The following is a 17,703-nucleotide window of genomic DNA, read 5'->3' on the forward strand; positions in this document are numbered from 1 at the left end:
AAGAACTGTGCAATGATCTTTCCAACACGTGAATGTCTTGGCTTTCTGGTCAATGAGTGTCAACATGAAGCAATCAAGCTTGGTTAGATGGAGCTGCCCCATCCACTCCCACCACGATGGCAGCAGTGCCTACCATCTACAAAATAAATGTCACATTGCCATAGTCCTACCAGACCATAGGGCTGCTCTCCCCTTACAGAGAGATGACTGGTGGTGTTTTAAACTGAGGGTCACCTTCCACTTCCCCAACTTTCTATCCCCCACTCCCTGATCTTCCAATACCCACCAACATTTCACCCCCCAATCTTCCATCCCCACCCTTACACTTCCACCCACTCTAACCTTCCATCCACCACTCCCGATCTTCCATCCCGCACTCCCTGACCTTCCACACCATCCCACCTGACCTTTCACCTCCCCCAACCTTCTATCCCCCAATCCCCGACCTTCCAATACCCCACAATCTTCCATTACCCACTCCCCAACCTTTCATCCTCAGGTAAGGGGAAAGGTTAGGAAGGAGAGTCCGAGAGATGTACAGCACAGATACAGACCCTTCGTTCAACTCGTCCATGCCGACCAGATATCCTAAGTTAATCTAGTTCCATTTGCCAGCATTTGGCCCTTATCCCTCCAAACCCTTCCTATTCATGCACCCATCCAGATGTTTTAAATGTTATAATTGTACCAGCCACCACCACATCCTCCAGCAGCTTATTCCATACACGCACCACACTCTGTTTGGAAAAAGTTGCCCTTTAGAATCTGGCCCTCTCACCTTGAACCTATGCCCTCTAATTTTGGACTCCCCTACCCTGGGGGAAAAGACCTCGGCTACTCACCCTATCCTTCATGGTAACCTCAGTTGAGGGAATTGGACCCATGCTGTTGGTGTGTTGAGAACACTCTGCGTTCAGGTAAGGACAGCGGTTTCCTTCCCTAAAGGACATTTGTGAACCAGATGGGGTTTTTTTTTGCCAACAATTGATTCATTGGACTTAATGCCAGACCTCTATTGAATTCAAAGACCACCATCTGCCATGGCAGGATTCAAACCCAGGCCCCCAGAATATTAGGGCTCTTGATTAACATTCCATCGAGAATACCACTGCCTCCCCTGAGGGGTGTGTAGAGTTGGATGGGATTACAGAGACAGAGGGTGCTCATGGTGTACCTGTACATGCTCACAATCCCCCACCCACCAGCCCCATGCCCAAACCCCTTTCCAGACTGACCTTAGTTTCCAGCAATCACACTCTCATACCAGCTTGCTTCTCAGCTTACCTTCCTCCCCCTCCCCGGCTCTCTGCTCCCACTGGACGTCTGAAGTTGTCTACTCACTTCAAATTCTCATTGATCAAAGAGATGATGCAGCACTGAAAGAGACCATTCAGCCCATGCTGGCTGTTGGAACAATCCATCCACCTCGCTGACAGTGAAAGGGCTCAGGCTGTGGACAAAGCTGATGTAAACTGGGTTGAAGACCTACCCTGCTCGCCGGCCATCACCATTCTATCGAGAGCTCGTGCGTGTGTGTGAGAGCATGGTGACTGTGAGGCAACAAGTGAACAACTGCTCTCATCCACGTTCTGCTGAATCACACAACTAACTGTCACTGAGATTAAATCTAACACAGTCAAAATATATTCAACTCCTTTATCTCTGAAACACTGTGTGTTCATCAAGATTATGTGTTCTTTAAGTTACTGACTCTCTCCTTGCACTGCTCTAGCTCATCCCCCTCCCACAGCCTGCAAGGGGTTGTTCACTTGAGGCTCTCTATTAGGGATTATCATGCATCTTCATCCTGTTTGCTCCAATATTCTTTCTTTCCTACTGTCCCATGTTTGCTTCTTACTCTAGTGGGCTTCCTCTTTCTCCCATGGTCTCAGCATTTCCCTCCATGCTACCTCTCTGACATCTCTCCAATGTCTCTATCCTCACCTCTCTCTCTCGTCAACTTCACACCACTCTCCACACACACCTCTCTCTCTCTCTCTCTCTCCCTCCCTCCCTCTCTCCCCTTCTCCACACGTCTCTCTCTCCCTCCCACTGTCCCCTTCTCCACACGTCTCTCTCTCTCTCTCTCTCTCTCTCTCTCTCTCTCTACCTCTCTCTCTCTCTCCCCCCCCCTTTCTCCACACGTCTCTCTCTCTCTCTCTCTCTCTCTCCCCTTCCCACACATCTCTCTCTGTCCCTCTCTCTCCTTCTCCACACGTCTCTCTCTCTCTCTCCCTCCCTCCCTCTCTCCCCTTCTCCACATGTCTCTCTCTCTCTCTCTCTCTTCCCCCCCCTTTCTCCACACGTGTCTCTCTCTCTCTCTCTCTCTCTCTCCCCTTCCCACACATCTCTCTCTGTCCCTCTCTCTCCCTCTGTCCCCTTCTCCACACGTCTCTCTCTCTCTCACTCGCACACGTCTCTCTCTTTCTCTCTCTCCCTCCCTCCCTCCCTCCCTCTCTCCACACGTCTCTCTCTCTCTTCCTCTCCACGTCTCTCTCTCACTCGCACACGTCTCTCTCTCTCTCTCTCCCTCTCCACATCTCTCTCTCTCACTCGCACACGTCTCTCTCGCTCTCTCTCCCTCCCTCTCTCCCCTTCTCCACACGTCTCGCTCTCTCTCTCCCTCTCTCCCCTTCTCCACACGTCTCTCTCTCGCTCACGTCTCTCTCACTCTCTCCCCTCACACGTCTCGCTCTCTCCCCTCACACGTCTCGCTCGCTCCCTGCTACCTGTCTATTTCTCTCTCTCAATGACTATCTCTCCCTCTTACTATTTCTCTTTGTTCTCTTGACATTTCCCTCTTTCCCCCTTTCTCATACTCTTCCTCCTCCACTTTCTCTTTATATTCTCCTTGACATCTCTTTCTCCCTCCCTCTTTCTCAGTCATGTTTTCTATCTATCCCCCTCTTTATGTCTCTCTCTCTCTCCCTCATTCCCATAGACAGACACAACAAACACACAGCCTTATATAAAAAAATACACGTGACATTTACAGAGGAACATACAGGGACACACACAGGGTCACAACAAAGGACATACACAGATACTGCAGCGCACAGACACGTCAGCACAGGTACACACGCACAGAGAGATAAATGCAGACACACACACACACAGAAACACAAATAGACACACAATTTCTTGCCATGGCTGTGGACCAGACAGAGACCTCTGATCTCCATGAGTAGGACTCAGTAAAGACTGCAGATGCTGAAAGCCAGAGTCAATAGATTAGATTACTTAAAAGTGTGGAAACAGGCCCTTCGGCCCAACAAGTCCGCACCGACCCTCTGAACAGCAACCCACCCAGACCCATTCCCTTACATTTATCCCTTCACCAAACACTGTAGGCAATTTAGCATGGCCAATTCACCTAACCTGCACATCTTTGGACTGTGGGAGGAAACCAGAGCACCTGAAAGAAATCCTCGCAGACATGGGGAGAATGACAAACTCCACACAGACAGTTGCCTGAGGCGGGAATTGAACCCAGGTCTCTGGTGCTGTGAGGCAGCAGTGCTAACCACTGTACCACCGTGCTGCCCACTGTGAAGCTGGAAGAGTACAGCAGATCAGGCAGTATCCTGATGAAGGATTTTGGCCCGAAACATTGACTTTCCCTCTCCTCGGATTCTGTCTGACCTGTGCTGCTCTTCTAGCTTCACATTTATTGATTCTGTTCTCCATGTCTGTGCTGCTTGAATTGGTTTCTGCTGGGGTAGTTTCTGGGGAATACCGGCTCACCATCCCGTTTCTGCTCACTGTTACAGTCACCCCCAGCAGTTAAAGGGATATTGGAAAAATGCAAAGTCAGCTCAGCATTAACATACAGACCCCGCGGGAGTGAAGATTTCAACCAACCCAATCTCATCCAAGTTGCTAATCTTGATGGATGAGCTGAGGCAGTGAGGAAGTGGCCTCACTTCTTGAAGAGCCTGCTGGGGAGGGTCACTGCCAAGACTAACCGAGGCCCTGGTCTGAGATATTTTCAATATGGGACTGAGAGATGATTGTATCAATAACAATCATCACCAAAGACAAAACCCAACCATCAAATCTGTATAAAGCCAGGTGAAAGCAGCAATAGAGGGAGGGAAAATACTTTTTTGGGGGCGGGGGCATAATTTGGTGGGGAGGAAATGGTATGATGGATCACGAATCGCCCGCCATATTTTAGAAGGGCCATTTAATCCAAGCCCGGTCTCCAATATCAATGGACTGCTGAAGCGTTGGTCTCCATTTAGAACCACATGCCCCCACCTCCCAAAGATTGCCATTTTGCTCCTGATGGGACACCAGATTGATATTGGCCTGTTATTTTGTGGGATTATGGGTAAGGCCAGCATTTGTTCCTCATCCCTAATTGCGCCATGAGCTGAGTGGCTTGCTGGGCCATTCCGGGGGTGGGGGGGGCAGTTAAGGGTCAATGGCAATGCTGTGGGCCTGGTGTCATATGTAGGCCTGACTGGGTAAGGATGGCAGACTTCCTTTCCCAAAACATAAACGAAATTGATTGTCTTACAACAATCAATCAATCAATGACAGTTTACCAAGAATAGTTTTCAATTCCCAATTTTGATCAATTGAATTTTAATTCCCTCAGCTGCCACAGCAGGATTTGAACTTGTGTTGCACAGGCTGGACAACTGGTTGGCCTCTGGAGTCAGTGACCTTCCTGCTGTGCTACCGCCACTCCCTCTGTGTGGGGCACCTCCATTCAAGCCTCACCTTTCCCGTTGATTTTGATGCTCATAGGCACGTGGGTTGCCATGGCGAAGAGGTTCTGCTGCAGAGCCTGCTGCATCAGACGCTGCTGTCCCTCCGCCAATCTGGCCATTCTCTTCTCAGGGGGCTCCCCGCTCTCCAGCTTCTCCCTCAGCTGCTCCAGAGTGACGGCCTGCGCCGTGGAATGGTTACCCGCCTGGGACAACGGCACGTGGATCCGGCTTGGGGTCATAGAGCAGGGCCCGGCCGTTTCCTCTGTAGGGAAAGGCAAGAGTGATTAAGACCACAGACATAAGACACAGGAGCAGAAATTAGGCCATTCAGTCCATCGGGTCTGTCTGCCATTCGATTATGGCTGATACGTTTCTCAACAGCATTCGCCCGCTTTCTCCCTGTAACCCTTGATCCTCAAGAACCTATCTATTTTTGTCTTAAATATCCTCCATGACCTGGCCTCTACAGCCTTCTGTGGCAGTGAATTCCATAGATTCCCCACTCTCTGGCTGAAGAGATTTCTCCTTCTCTCTGTTCTAAAAGGTCTTCTCTTAACAGTAAAGCTGTGCCCTCAGATCCCAGTATCTCCTACCAATGGGAACTTCTTCCCAACATCCACTCTGTCCAGGCCATTCAGTATTCTGTATGTTTCAGATCCCCCCCCCTCATTCTTCTAAACTTCATTGAGTATAAACCCAGAGTCCTTAATAAAGGGTACAGTGTCCTAGAGCTACCTAACGAGCACAATGAGCACAACAACAAAGATCCAAACAAGAAAACAGTGAAAAGCACCATATCTTAGACTTTGTTAACAGAGACGTAGAGCACAAGCTCTTTCAGGAACAACAAACTGAGGGCATCCTTCTCCATTCCTATTTTCACCCCATGTGGCTCAGAACCACCGAGAATTCTCCAGTCTGATTTACTCACTATCACCCTAAATCTCCCAGTCTGATTGGCTCATTCCCACTCAGGATCCTCCAGTCTGATTGGCTCATTCCCACCCGGGACCTCCAGTCTGGCTCATTCCCACTTGGGACCTCCAGCCTGATTGGCTCATTCCCACTCGGGACCTCCAGTCTGATTGGCTCATTCCCACTCAGGATCCTCTAGCCTAACTGGCTTACTTGTCCTGCTTTGAGATTCTTCTCATGGACGTTGGCACAGATTGATGTCTGTCCCAATCCACAGCATGAGAGCTGCTCTCCAAGTGAATGCCCACTATCTGTACATACTTAAATAGCATTTAGCAAGGTGTCCAGTTCTGGTCACCCACTTATAGGAAGGATGTTATTAAGCTGGACAGGGTTCGGAGGAAATTGACCAGGACGTTGCCAGGTATGGAAGGTTTGCGTTATAAAGAAAGGCTGGATGGAGAGGGAACTTTTACACTGAAACATAGGAAGTTGAGAGGTGACCTTACAGAAGCTTATACAATAATGAGGGCTATTGGTAGAGTTAATGACATTAGTGGTAGGATGGGGAATTTCAAGACTAGGGGGCGTATTTTTAAGGTGAGAGGAGAGAGATTTTAAAAATACACGAGGAGCAAATTTTTTACACAGAGGGTGGTTTGTGTGTGGAATGAGAACTGGCTCAAAGGTAGAAGACAGAGGGTGGTGGTGGAGGGTTGTTTTTCAGACTGGAGGCCTGTGACCAGTGGAGTGCCACAAGGATCGGTGCTGGGTCCTCTACTTTTTGTCATTTACATAAATGATTTGGATGGGAGCATAAGAGGTACAGTTAATAAGTTTGCAGATGACACCAAAATTGGAGGTGCAGTGGATAGTGAAGAGGGTTACCTCAGATTACAACAGGATCTTGACCAGATGGGCCAATAGGCTGAGAAGTGGCAGATGGAGTTTAATTCAGATAAATGCAAGGTGCTGCATTTTGGGAAAACAAATTTTAGCAGGACTTATACACTTAATGGTAAGGTCCTAGGGAGTGTTGCTGAACAAAGAGACCTTGGAGTGCAGGTTCATAGCTCCTTGAAACTGGGGTCGCAGGTAGTTAGGATAGTGAAGGCGGCGTTTGGTATGCTTTCCTTTATTGGTCAGAGTACTGAGTACAGGAGTTGGGAGGTCATGTTACGGCTGTACAGGACATTGGTTTGGCCAGTGTTGGAATATTTTGTGCAATTCTGGTCTCCTTCCTATTGGAAAGATGTTGTGAAACTTGAAAGGGTTCAGAAAAGATTTACAAGGATGTTGCCAGGGTTGGAGGATTTGAGCTATAGGGAGAGGCTGAATAGGCTGGGACTGTTTTCCCTGGAGCATCGGAGGTTGAGGGGTGACCTTATAAAGGTTTATAAAATTATGAGGGGCATGGATAGGGTAAATAGGCAAAGTATTTTCCCTGGGGTCAGGGAGTCCAGAAGTAGAGGGCATAGGTTTAGGATGAGGGGAAAGATATAAAAAAGACCTAAGGGTCAACATTTTCACACAGAGGGTGGTACGGGTATGGAATGAGTTGCCAGAGGATGTGGTGGAGGCTGGTACAATTGCAACATTTAAGAGGCATTTGGATGGGTATATGAATAGGAAGGGTTTGGAGGGATATGGGCTGGGTGCTGGCAGGTGGGACTAGATTGGGTTGGGATATCTGGTCAGCATGGATGGGTTGGACCGAAGGGTCTGTTTCCATGCTGTACATCTCTATGACTCTAAGTGGTGGACGTGGGTACAATATTTAGAAGACATTTGGATAAGTACATAAGGAAAAAGGTTTGGAAGGATATGGGCTAGGAGCAGGCAGGTAGGACTAGTTTATTCTGGGATTAAGTTCGTCACAGACTGGTTGGGCATAAGGGTCGGTTTCTGTGCCTATGACTTTGTGACTAAATTCTCCCTGAGGCATTGGCAGTCCCTCAAATAAGCAGAAATCAGTATACAGGGGGCACTTAAGGTTACCTTTCTTTGAGCAGATAAAGCAAGGAAGCATTTAAATGGAACATTTTAAAATCATGAATGAGTCAAGTGGAATTGATCCTTGTTATCAATGGCTTTGAGCTGAGGGAACCGATTTAAGGTGTGTTGAAGTGACGTAGGGAAAACTATTTCACACATTGAGCTGTCATGACAGAGAGGTGCTAGTAGAATCCATTGTGGCTTTCAGACAAGGGGTTGAGATCGATACTCAAAGGAAGTAAACTCCAAGAATAATCAGAAAGAGCAGGTGCCATGTTGAGGTGGACCACTCTGAAGAAACTATGCAGACTTGATGGGCTGAACGGCCTGCTGCTGTGCACTGTCCTATTTTCATAAAGAAATTTAATGAATGATTCCTGCTCTGTTACAGACTTCAGTCTCGGGGAGGAGTGGACCAATGCATTTTATCAGATAAGAAAGGTTCTGAAAGAGCGGAAGATAAATAGGAAGTAAAAGGAAGGATTAAGGGGATTATTGGGAAGATCAAAGAAACACACAGCTGTAATTGATCTGCAAGTACTTTCCTAACCCAATCAGACCAGGTATGAAAAATATGCTCACAGCAGGAACCAAAACAGCCAGTGAGGTCAGGGGGAAAGTCAGAAGGATTTTCATGGCCATGGGGGTAATTCGTGGGATTGCTGGGTGTTTACTCCACGTGGGGGGCGCGGGGGTGGGAGCAGCAAGTGGGGTGTGTGGCAGTACGCATTCAGCGTTCTTAGAGAATTTCCACGCAGCTCTCCATCCATTGGAAAACCAGAGGAAGAGGCTCCACCACAGCTGTTCTCTCTAACCCCGGCCAACTCCATCTGGTCTCTACAGCAGGCAGTCTGCTGAAAACCCACCAGGGAGTGGGATTGGAACATGTGGCAAATAGTGGACTCTACCCCTAATATCCCCTCTGCTACCATGTACCATGTACCATGCACCATACACCATGCCCATTCCCATATGGCTCAGCACCTCCACAATTCTCCAGTCTGATTGGCTCAATGGCACCTAGAATCTGCCAGTCTGATTGGTTCCTTATCACCTAGAATTCACCTGTCTGATAAGCTCATTATCACCCAGAAACCTCCAGTCTGACTGGCTCAATATCAAATGGAATCTTCATGGCTCATTATCCATTCGGATCCTCCAGTCTGATTGGCTCATTATCAACTGGAATCCTCCAGTCAAATTGGCTCATTATCAACAGGAATCCTCCAATCTCATTGGGCCATTATTACTAAGGGTTCTTCCCATCAAGTTGCTCATTATCACTTGGGATCCTTCAGTCTTATTGGCTCATTATTATTTGGGAGCTGTTAGTCTGGTATAAGTCAATATCACCCAGAAACTGATTAGTTAATTTTATACACCTGGAATCCTCTGGTTTGACTGGGTCAGTAACATTTGGAATTCTCCAGTCGGATTGGTTTAATACTAGCCAGGGTGGATTGGTCTGATTGGCTCATTGTTGTACAGAGCCCTCTGCTCTGATTAGTTCAGTCTGTATTGTCTGGAAGGCTGCAGTCTGTTTGGTTCAGTGCTAACCGTGACCCTTTGTTGCTCTTATTTCACCTCGATCTTATTGATCGTGAAAATGTAGCCAGTCCTGTGCAAACCGTAGCACAAACTGGGTGGAAGTGAGGACTGCAGACACTGGAGATCAGAGTCGAGAGTATGGTGCTGGAAAAGCACAGCAGGTCAGGCAGCATCCGATGAAGCCCTCATGAAGGCTTATGCCTGAAACATCGATTCTCCTGCTCCTCGGATGCTGCCTGACCTGCTGTGCTTTTCCAGCACCACACACTCGACACATCACAAACGTCCAGGGACACTGATGAACAATATACCAGCCCTTTCACCTCAAAGGATCAAGGGACACATTCCAAACATTGCCAGAGCAGAAGATACATTCCTTCATGCTCTTTTGTGAAAGCCATGCATTTTATTCCGATACAGATAAAGGTCCTGCAGACCGCTGAGGGCAGCAGGTTCCACGAACCATCACTAGAATCGCACACCTAAAGGGAACAGCAGGCAATGATGACTGGAATGACTGACTTTGAGTGGTCACAATGCTGCATCTGGACAGGACAGGACCGGAGAGCTTTAGCACTGATCACATTCCAATTCCTGCAAGCCAGTAGCTACACGCCTACATAAGAACATGAGAAACAGGAGCAGGAGCCGACCATCTGCCCCCTCCAGCTTCCTCCGCCATTCAATAAACTCATGGCTGATCTTTTCATGGACTCTGCTCCACTTATCCACCCTCTCACCGTAACCCTTAACTCCTTTACTGTTCAAAACAAAATCTCCCTAGCTTTAAAAACATTTACTGAAGTAGCGTCGACTACTTCACTGGGCAAGGGAATTCCACAGATTCACAACACTCTGAATGAAGAAGTTCCTTCTCAATTCAGTCCTAAATCTACTCCCCCTAATTTTGAGGCCATGCCCTCCTCGCCTAGTTTCACCTGGTTTTGTAGCAACAACTTCATTGCTGTTCGCCAGCACTAGTCTGGCACTTGCCTTTGAATTTGAAGGTTACGGGATCAGGTTCCATGGCAGAGACCTGAGTGCAAAGTCTCAGTGCCGAAATGAAGGAATGCCTAAATATCAGAGGCACCATCTTTCAGGTGAGATGTTAAATTGAGTCCTCAAGGAGGCTGAGGGGAGACCTTACAGAGGTTTATAATAACATGAGGGGCATGGATAGGGGATATAGGCAAGGTCTTTTCCCTGGGGAGAGGGTGCCCAGAACTAGAGGGCATAGGTTTAAGGTGAGAGGGGAAAAAATTTAAAAGGGACCTGAGGGGCAACTTTTTCACTCAGAGGGTGATGCATGTATGAAATGAGCTGCCAGAGGAAGTGGTGGAGGCTGGTACAATTACAATATTTAAAAAGCATCTGGATGGGTATATGAATAAAAGGGGTTTAAGAGGGATATGGGCCAAGTGCTGGCAAATGGGACTAGATTAATTTCAGGTATCTGCTCGGCATGGACGAGTTGGACCAAAGGAGCTGTTTCCGTGCTGTAGATCTCCGCATCTCCGAGTGAACATAAATAATTCCATGCCCCTATTTCAAAGAATGGCATGTCCTCAGTTGGGATCAAAAAAAAGAGGTTGTGGAGGAGCTAGCTGTAATTAAATTGCTATTTTCCTTAGCTTGCATCAGTCGCTACATCTTAAAGGATGTGTCATTAGCTGTAAAGTACAATCTGAAATTGTGAAAGGCGTTATGTAAATGCAGATTCTATCTTTCTGTAATCATTGTTAATTCCAAGTTGGAGCTAAGATGGAGGAGATTCTCTCTCCTCATGACTCAGAGACAGGATTGGAGGATAACACGGTTGCTAAAGATTGGCTGAGAAGAATTTGCTTAGAATCCCTACAGTGTGGAAACAGACCCTTCAGCCCAACAAGTTTATACCGACTCTCTGAAGAGTATCCCACTCAAACCCATTCCCCTATTACTCTCCATTTACCCCTGACTAATGAACCTAAATTACAGATCCCTGAACATGATGGGTAATTTAGCATGGCATCTTTGGATCTAATTCTGTCTCATTGAATCAATAGAGACCCAGTCAAAGATCCACGCTGCAGGGACCACTGAAGGGTAATGTGATCTCTCACAAGTTCACCAGATGTGATCCATCCAAATCGTCAACTCAATTCAAAGGGGACCTAAAACATTCTTTGACTCCCCAAATGACCAAATTCAGGGGGAAACATAAACATTAAAGATAAAACTATTTCTGTAAAGATGCACTATTGCCCATCTAATAACAACACCTTACATGTTGATACTGGCAGTTCCCAGATTACAAACAGATTCTAATACTGAGTATGCTTGCAAGTTGACTTGTACACAAGTTGGAACAGAATTTTGTATAAAATAGCTGTTCATAAGTGCAAGCATGTCAGATCTTTGAAATTAATATTAATGTGAGATCTTGTTTGTAAGTATGAATGTTCATAAGACAAATCTTTGCAAATCAGGGACTGCCTGGAGCACGTTTAATATCGTTGTGTTGCTACAAATTTTCTTTGTTTTTACTGTGGATCACTGGAGGTGAAATCTGACAAGATTTTGACATGAAGCCACGTGAGGACATTTCGAGATAGATGAAGCAATGTTTGGAGGGTTTTAAGAAGAGGGTTAAAGGAGGAGGGTGAGGTGAAGAAACAGAGACTTAGGGAGTGGGTTTTATGGCTAAGGGAAGGCGTATTGGGGAACTGTGTAGACTTGTCAGATGCCAGAATTGGAAAAGCTTGGGTTGTAGGCATGGAGGAGGTAAGGGAGATTGGGAGGGGGAGGGGAGGCTCCCAAATGTGGTGTCCAATGCAGCAAAAGCAGGAAGACTCACAGAGTCATACAGCACAGAAACAGACCTCTCGGTCCAACCAGTCCATGCCGAACATAATCCCAAACTAAACCAGGCCCACCTGCCCGTACCTGGTCCATTTCCCTCCAAACCTTTCCTATTCATAGACTTACGCAAATGTCTTTTAAACTTTGTAATTGTACCCACATCCATCAATTCCTCTGGAAGTTCAGTCCACACGCAAACCACCCTCTATGTGAAAAAGAAATTTCCTCTCACCTTAAAAATGTGCCCCTAGTTCTGAAATCTCTCACCCCAAGGAAAAGACATAGACATTTACCCTCGATACCCTTCATGATTTTATAAACCTGTATACGGTCATGTCCCAACCTCCTACACTCCAGTGATAACCGTCCCAGAGCCTTTTTTCATAAGTCAAACCTTCCATTCCCAACAGCATCCCGGTAAGTCTCTCTAATTTAATAATATCCTTCCTCTAGGAGGGCGACCAGAACTGGACAAGGTGATTAAGAAGATGCCTCCCCAATGCCGTGTACAACCTCAACATAGCTCCTCGTGAAACGTCACTTACCTTTTTTGATGAGCTGCCCTGGAGAGAGGTGGATTCCATTGGAGGTGGGAACATTCAGGGACGACAGATGGACCTTGGCCGGGGACAGAAGGGGGGTCGCCGAACACGGTGAATAGCCAAAGAGAGCCGAGCTGTAGCTGGGTCTTCTGCCCTCGCGCCTGTTGCTGTCAATCGCTGCCTGGAGCTCTGTGGGTGAACTGAGTGATTGCTTTTCACATTCATATGGGTAGAGGTATTTCATGTATCTGCAGGAGGACAAGGGGTGTGTGTTACATGGCTCTCTGTACTCTGGGTGACTGTGACACTGCATTTGGGAACGATGATCCCTCTCCTTCCCAAACAGCTTGCTAACGCAGATAGTGGAGGCAGGATGCTAATATTAACACCTCCAATATGGTTGGTTCATCTAAAGTGGCCCCATCTACCATTCAGGGCAATTCTGGATGGGCAATAAATGGCTGCCTTGCCCTCAATGCCCAAGACACCACAAAACCGACCTGGAGAGGGGAATACATACAGAGAATGCACAGGAACAGCAAATCTCAGTGAGTGTGCCAACAATATTTGTCAACTTAAGGCTTTATTACAAGTGCCATAAATAGGGGTTTTCATTGGGGTATGGCTGTAAACATCGAAATGCAGAAGATAGGAGCAGAAGGAGGCCATTCGGCCCTTTGAGCCTGCTCGATCATTCATCACAATCATGGCTGATTGTCCAACTCAATATCTTAATCCTGCTTTCTCCCCATAACCTTCGATCCCATTCTCTCCCATGTACTATATCTAGCTGCCTCTTGAATACATTCAATGTTTTGGCATCAACTACTTCCTGTGGTAATGAATTCCACAAGCTAAATGCTCTCTGGGTGGAGAAATGTCTCCTCATCTCGGTTCTACACGGCCCACCCTGAATCCACAAAACTGTGACCCCTGGTTCTGGACACACTCACCATCGGGAACATCCTCCCTGCATCTTTCCTGTCTAGTCCCGTTAGAATGCTATAAGTCTCTGTGAGATCCCCCCCCGTGGTTGAATCTCAGGGTTAAATACAGCGGTGAAAACAGATTCTCACCGCACTGTTCTCACCTCAGGACAGTGACCCAATTGGATGTATGTGACATGCAAGACAGAAACACTGGTTGACACTTCCTTTTCTGCCCCTTTACCTGTTCCTTGCCCTGCCAAACCCATTGTAAATGTAGATATGCACTCTGAGTCAGCAGTCTCCCACCCTCTGAGTGAAAAGAGCAAGCTCTTTTTTCCTGGTCTCTGTTCACCATCTCATCGCCTCTTACCCACGTTCAAACCCCCTCAGCCACATGACGGGTTGGAAATAACAGCTGAGGTCTGGCTGGTAGGTCCATCGACCCAGTAGACGGGCTGAAAATGTACTGACCCCTCCCACAGCCAGATAGTTTCTTGAGAGACACAAGAAGCAGCTTTGAAGAAAAGCAAGGCTAACACGGGTCTGGGTGTAAGTGGGGAAAAACCCGCGGCCATTGCCTTGTCCTCTCACATTCTGTCCCATTGACAATTCTTCTTCGCTCTACTCTTCACTTCGAGCTGGATGTCCATGAGATACTGTGAGTGCTATGGTTTAAATGGCTTCTCAGCAGTGATAAAAAAAGCGCACCTTGTCAGTCAAAAGTATGTACTGTATGAGTACATTCACTGTGAGTGAATATGGAAATACTGTTGAAATGGTAGAAGAGTTTCTGACTCCAATCACTTTTTGAGGCAGTGAGTTCCAGACTGCCACCTCCCTTTGGGTGAAAAAACTTCTCCTTGACTCTCCTCTTGGCCTCTTACCTTAAATGCCCTCTGGTCACTGATCTCTCGACTACTGGAGAAAGTGCCTTCTTATCCATTCTAACTATGCCCCTCATAATTTTAAACACTCTACCAAGTCCTGTCTCAGCCTTCGCTGTTCCAAGGAATATAATCCCAGTCTTCCCTCATAGCTCAGACCCTCCAGCCCAGGCAGCATCTCAGTAAAACCCCTTTGCACCCCCTCGAGGGCAATCACATCCTTCCGAGGTGTGGCGACCAGAGCTGCATGCAATCCTCCAGTTGTGGTAGAACCAGTGCTGTATACAGTTCCAGCCTCACCTCCTCGATCTTCGGTTCTGTGCCTTGGCAAATGAAGTCAACCATCCCGCATGCTTTTTTGACCAACTTCTCTACCTTCAGGAAACTGTGGACATGCACACCTACATCCTTCTGATCATCAGGGTCCTACTGAACACAATATCGCCCCTCACCTTGTCACCCCTTCCCAAGCGCACTACCTCACGCCTTTCCTGGTTGAATTCCAATTGCCGCGCTCTGCCCAGGTGACCAGTCTGTCGTTATCCTCCTGTAGTTTACAGGTTATCCTCTTTACTAGTTACCTCCCTATCAACTTTTGAGTCTTCCACAAACTTGTCAATCATTCCCTCCGTGTTTAAGTTGGAATCATGTGCATGATAAATAGCAAGATGCCACTGGAAACAGGCTTCCAGTCACAGACACTTCCCTCGACCATCACCCTCTGCTTCCACCCCCTCCCCTGCCAATTTTGGATCAAACATGCCACTTTACCTTGGATCCCATTGGCCTGTCTGCTGTGAGGGACCTTAGACATGTTTAACTCCATGTACAGAGGAACCTCGATTATCTGGCATTCGATTATCCAAATTTCGGTTTATCTGAACAAGATCGCAAGGTCCCGCTGCTTGGCTAACTATGTTATCCGGCACTCAATTAACCAAACAAAATACACCCCACCCGTGTCATTTGAGTAATCGAGGTTCCTCTGTAGACCACATCAAATGATCCTCATTAACCCTCTTGGTTCCCTCCTCAAAACATCTGGTCAAACACAACCCTCCCTTAACAAATCCACTTGGACTATCCCTCATTAATCTATATCTCTCCAAAGATAGATGTATTCTGTTCCACAGAATTCTTTCTAATAACGTGCCCCACCATCAAGGTTAGACCAACTGGCCTGTAATTTCCTAGTCTATCCCTGCCTCCCTTTTTAAATAATGTGACAATGTTAGTAGTTGTCCAGTTATTTGGCACCTGCGGCCAGCGAGGATTTGAATATTAATGCTTAGTCTTACACTCTGTCTGCTCGTCAATTCTCAGCACACTCACACCACATAACTTTGCACCTTCCTTTGATTAAATTGAGCATTCTAGTTTCAGACTGACTCAGTTCACATTCCGTCCCAATGACGAATTTTATCACATTAAGTTCACTCTTCCCTAAATGACCCTGCACAACAAGAACAGTAATTAACCCCTTCTCATTGCACTATATCAAATCTAGGATAGCCTGTTCCTGAGTTGGTTCCTCAACACACTAGTCTTAAAATAAAACTTGTGTGTTCACCAAGAATTAATCTGCAAAAGATTCTTACTGATGTGTTTGCTCAGACTGTATTGATATTAAAACCACTATTGATGACTGTATGATACCCACTTCTTTAGTTGCCCATTTAATGTCATCCCTTTTTGGAGGCCGAGAGAGAACTCCCAGTAATGTATTCCACTCCCATGTTGTTCCTCAGCATCACCCAGACTGATTCCACATTGAGAGATCCTGGCTTAACATCCCTTCTGTGCTGATTACATCTTTGACCAAAACAGCCACCTCAACTCCTTTTCTTTCGGCCTGTCCTTCCTACGTATTGAATATCCTTAAATATTCAAATCCCATTCTTGGTCACTCTGTAACCATGAGTCTGTACTCACAATTATATCGTAACAGCTATTTGCAACATTAATTCATCTACCTTATTAAGAATGCTCTGTGTGTTCAGGTGCAACGTTAACATGTATCTTTTTAATGCTATTAGACATTTTTGTGTCGAACACAAACATGAGGAGGGTGAAACTACATCAGAAACAGAACTTCAGGTGATCAGAGAGAGTAACAGACAACTATACTGTATAAATTCTACACAGATACCTGATCAACAGAGATGTCAAGAAGTAAACCTGGAACATGTAATACAATTGGAATCCAAAAATCCATTCAAGAATTCCATATCTTTAGGAGGAGAGGGCAGAAATTTTAAAGACTTTGACCCGAGATGATGAAGGTTTAACAAAGTGAACATAGAGCTAATGCAATCCTGCGCTTCTTATATCTATGCCCTTCCCACCCTTTGGTAGATGTGGCTGGTGACTGTGTCTTTGGTTGGGAGGTGACAGAGGGGAGTTCATCTGACACGGAGCCGAAAATCCCCTGAGAGGTGATTGTTCCTGACGTGGTTATGGCCAAACACAGTGGCTGCTACTTACTGGGTCCTGAGTGTAAAGGCTGCACTGGTGATTGAGGTAGGTAAGTTGAGGCCTTTGGTGATTTCCCGCCAAATCTTCTTATTGATAACTTCCACCAGTCCGCCCTTCTCCGTGACGAGCTTATACAACATGTACAAATCCAACACCTGCTTCGCCATGATGGGAATCCGGTTCACTGGCGTTCCTGCAAGACACAAGAGGCAGAAGGGTTTCCAACAGGAATTCTGTCTCCTCAACGCTTATCATTTTGAACAGAAAGGCCCATCTCTCTGTTAGGAAGTGACACATTTGATAACAGGAAGGAGGAAAACTGAAGTGCTGAAAGGGGCTTACCACAGTTTTGAGGTGTGTTTCTCTACGCTCCTGAACTTTGGATAGATATTAACTATCAGAATTCTTTTTCTCATTCTTTCAGGGGATGTGGACATAACTGGCCAGGTCAGCATTTATTATTCACCCCTAAGTGCCCAGAGGGCAATCACATGCCAACCACATGTTAATAAAATGATGAGGGGCATAGACAGGAAGCAATGTTTCCTCTTAATAACCAAAATAGCGCCCTTTAACATATTGAAAGACTCCAAGGCGTGTTGTAGAAATATATAGCCAGCCAATATTTGTCACGACAGTGATCTTAGAACCATTGAACAAAATGGTTAAAGGAAGTAGCTGTTTAAAGAAGGACGGAGAGAGAAATAGAAAGGGGGATGATGAAGCAGATGACGGAACTCCTCAACTTAGGGCCCAGGCACTTGGTGGGTAGCAGAATGGCTCAGTGGTTAGCACTGCTGTCTCACAGGGCCTTGGGTTCGATTCCAGCCATAGGCGACTGTCTGTGTGGAGTTTG

General features: G+C 46.6%; 1 protein-coding gene across 4 annotated transcripts in view; it reads right to left on the reverse strand.

The window, feature by feature from the left end:
* LOC140458446 (AT-rich interactive domain-containing protein 3A-like) overlaps positions 1-17,703 on the reverse strand; it is a 231,454-nt gene that overhangs the window by 15,592 nt on the left and 198,159 nt on the right. For all 4 annotated transcript variants that reach the window (XM_072553028.1, XM_072553026.1, XM_072553029.1 and 1 more), the window contains 3 exons: positions 16,857-17,040; positions 12,563-12,807; positions 4,729-4,980 (listed from right to left, as the gene is read on the reverse strand). In XM_072553028.1, coding sequence (XP_072409129.1) covers positions 4,729-4,980; positions 12,563-12,807; positions 16,857-17,040 — 681 coding nt within the window. The remainder of the gene's footprint in view (positions 1-4,728; positions 4,981-12,562; positions 12,808-16,856; positions 17,041-17,703) is intronic.

Source organism: Chiloscyllium punctatum, chromosome 33, assembly GCF_047496795.1.
Source record: "Chiloscyllium punctatum isolate Juve2018m chromosome 33, sChiPun1.3, whole genome shotgun sequence".
NCBI classification, from domain to species: domain Eukaryota; kingdom Metazoa; phylum Chordata; class Chondrichthyes; order Orectolobiformes; family Hemiscylliidae; genus Chiloscyllium; species Chiloscyllium punctatum.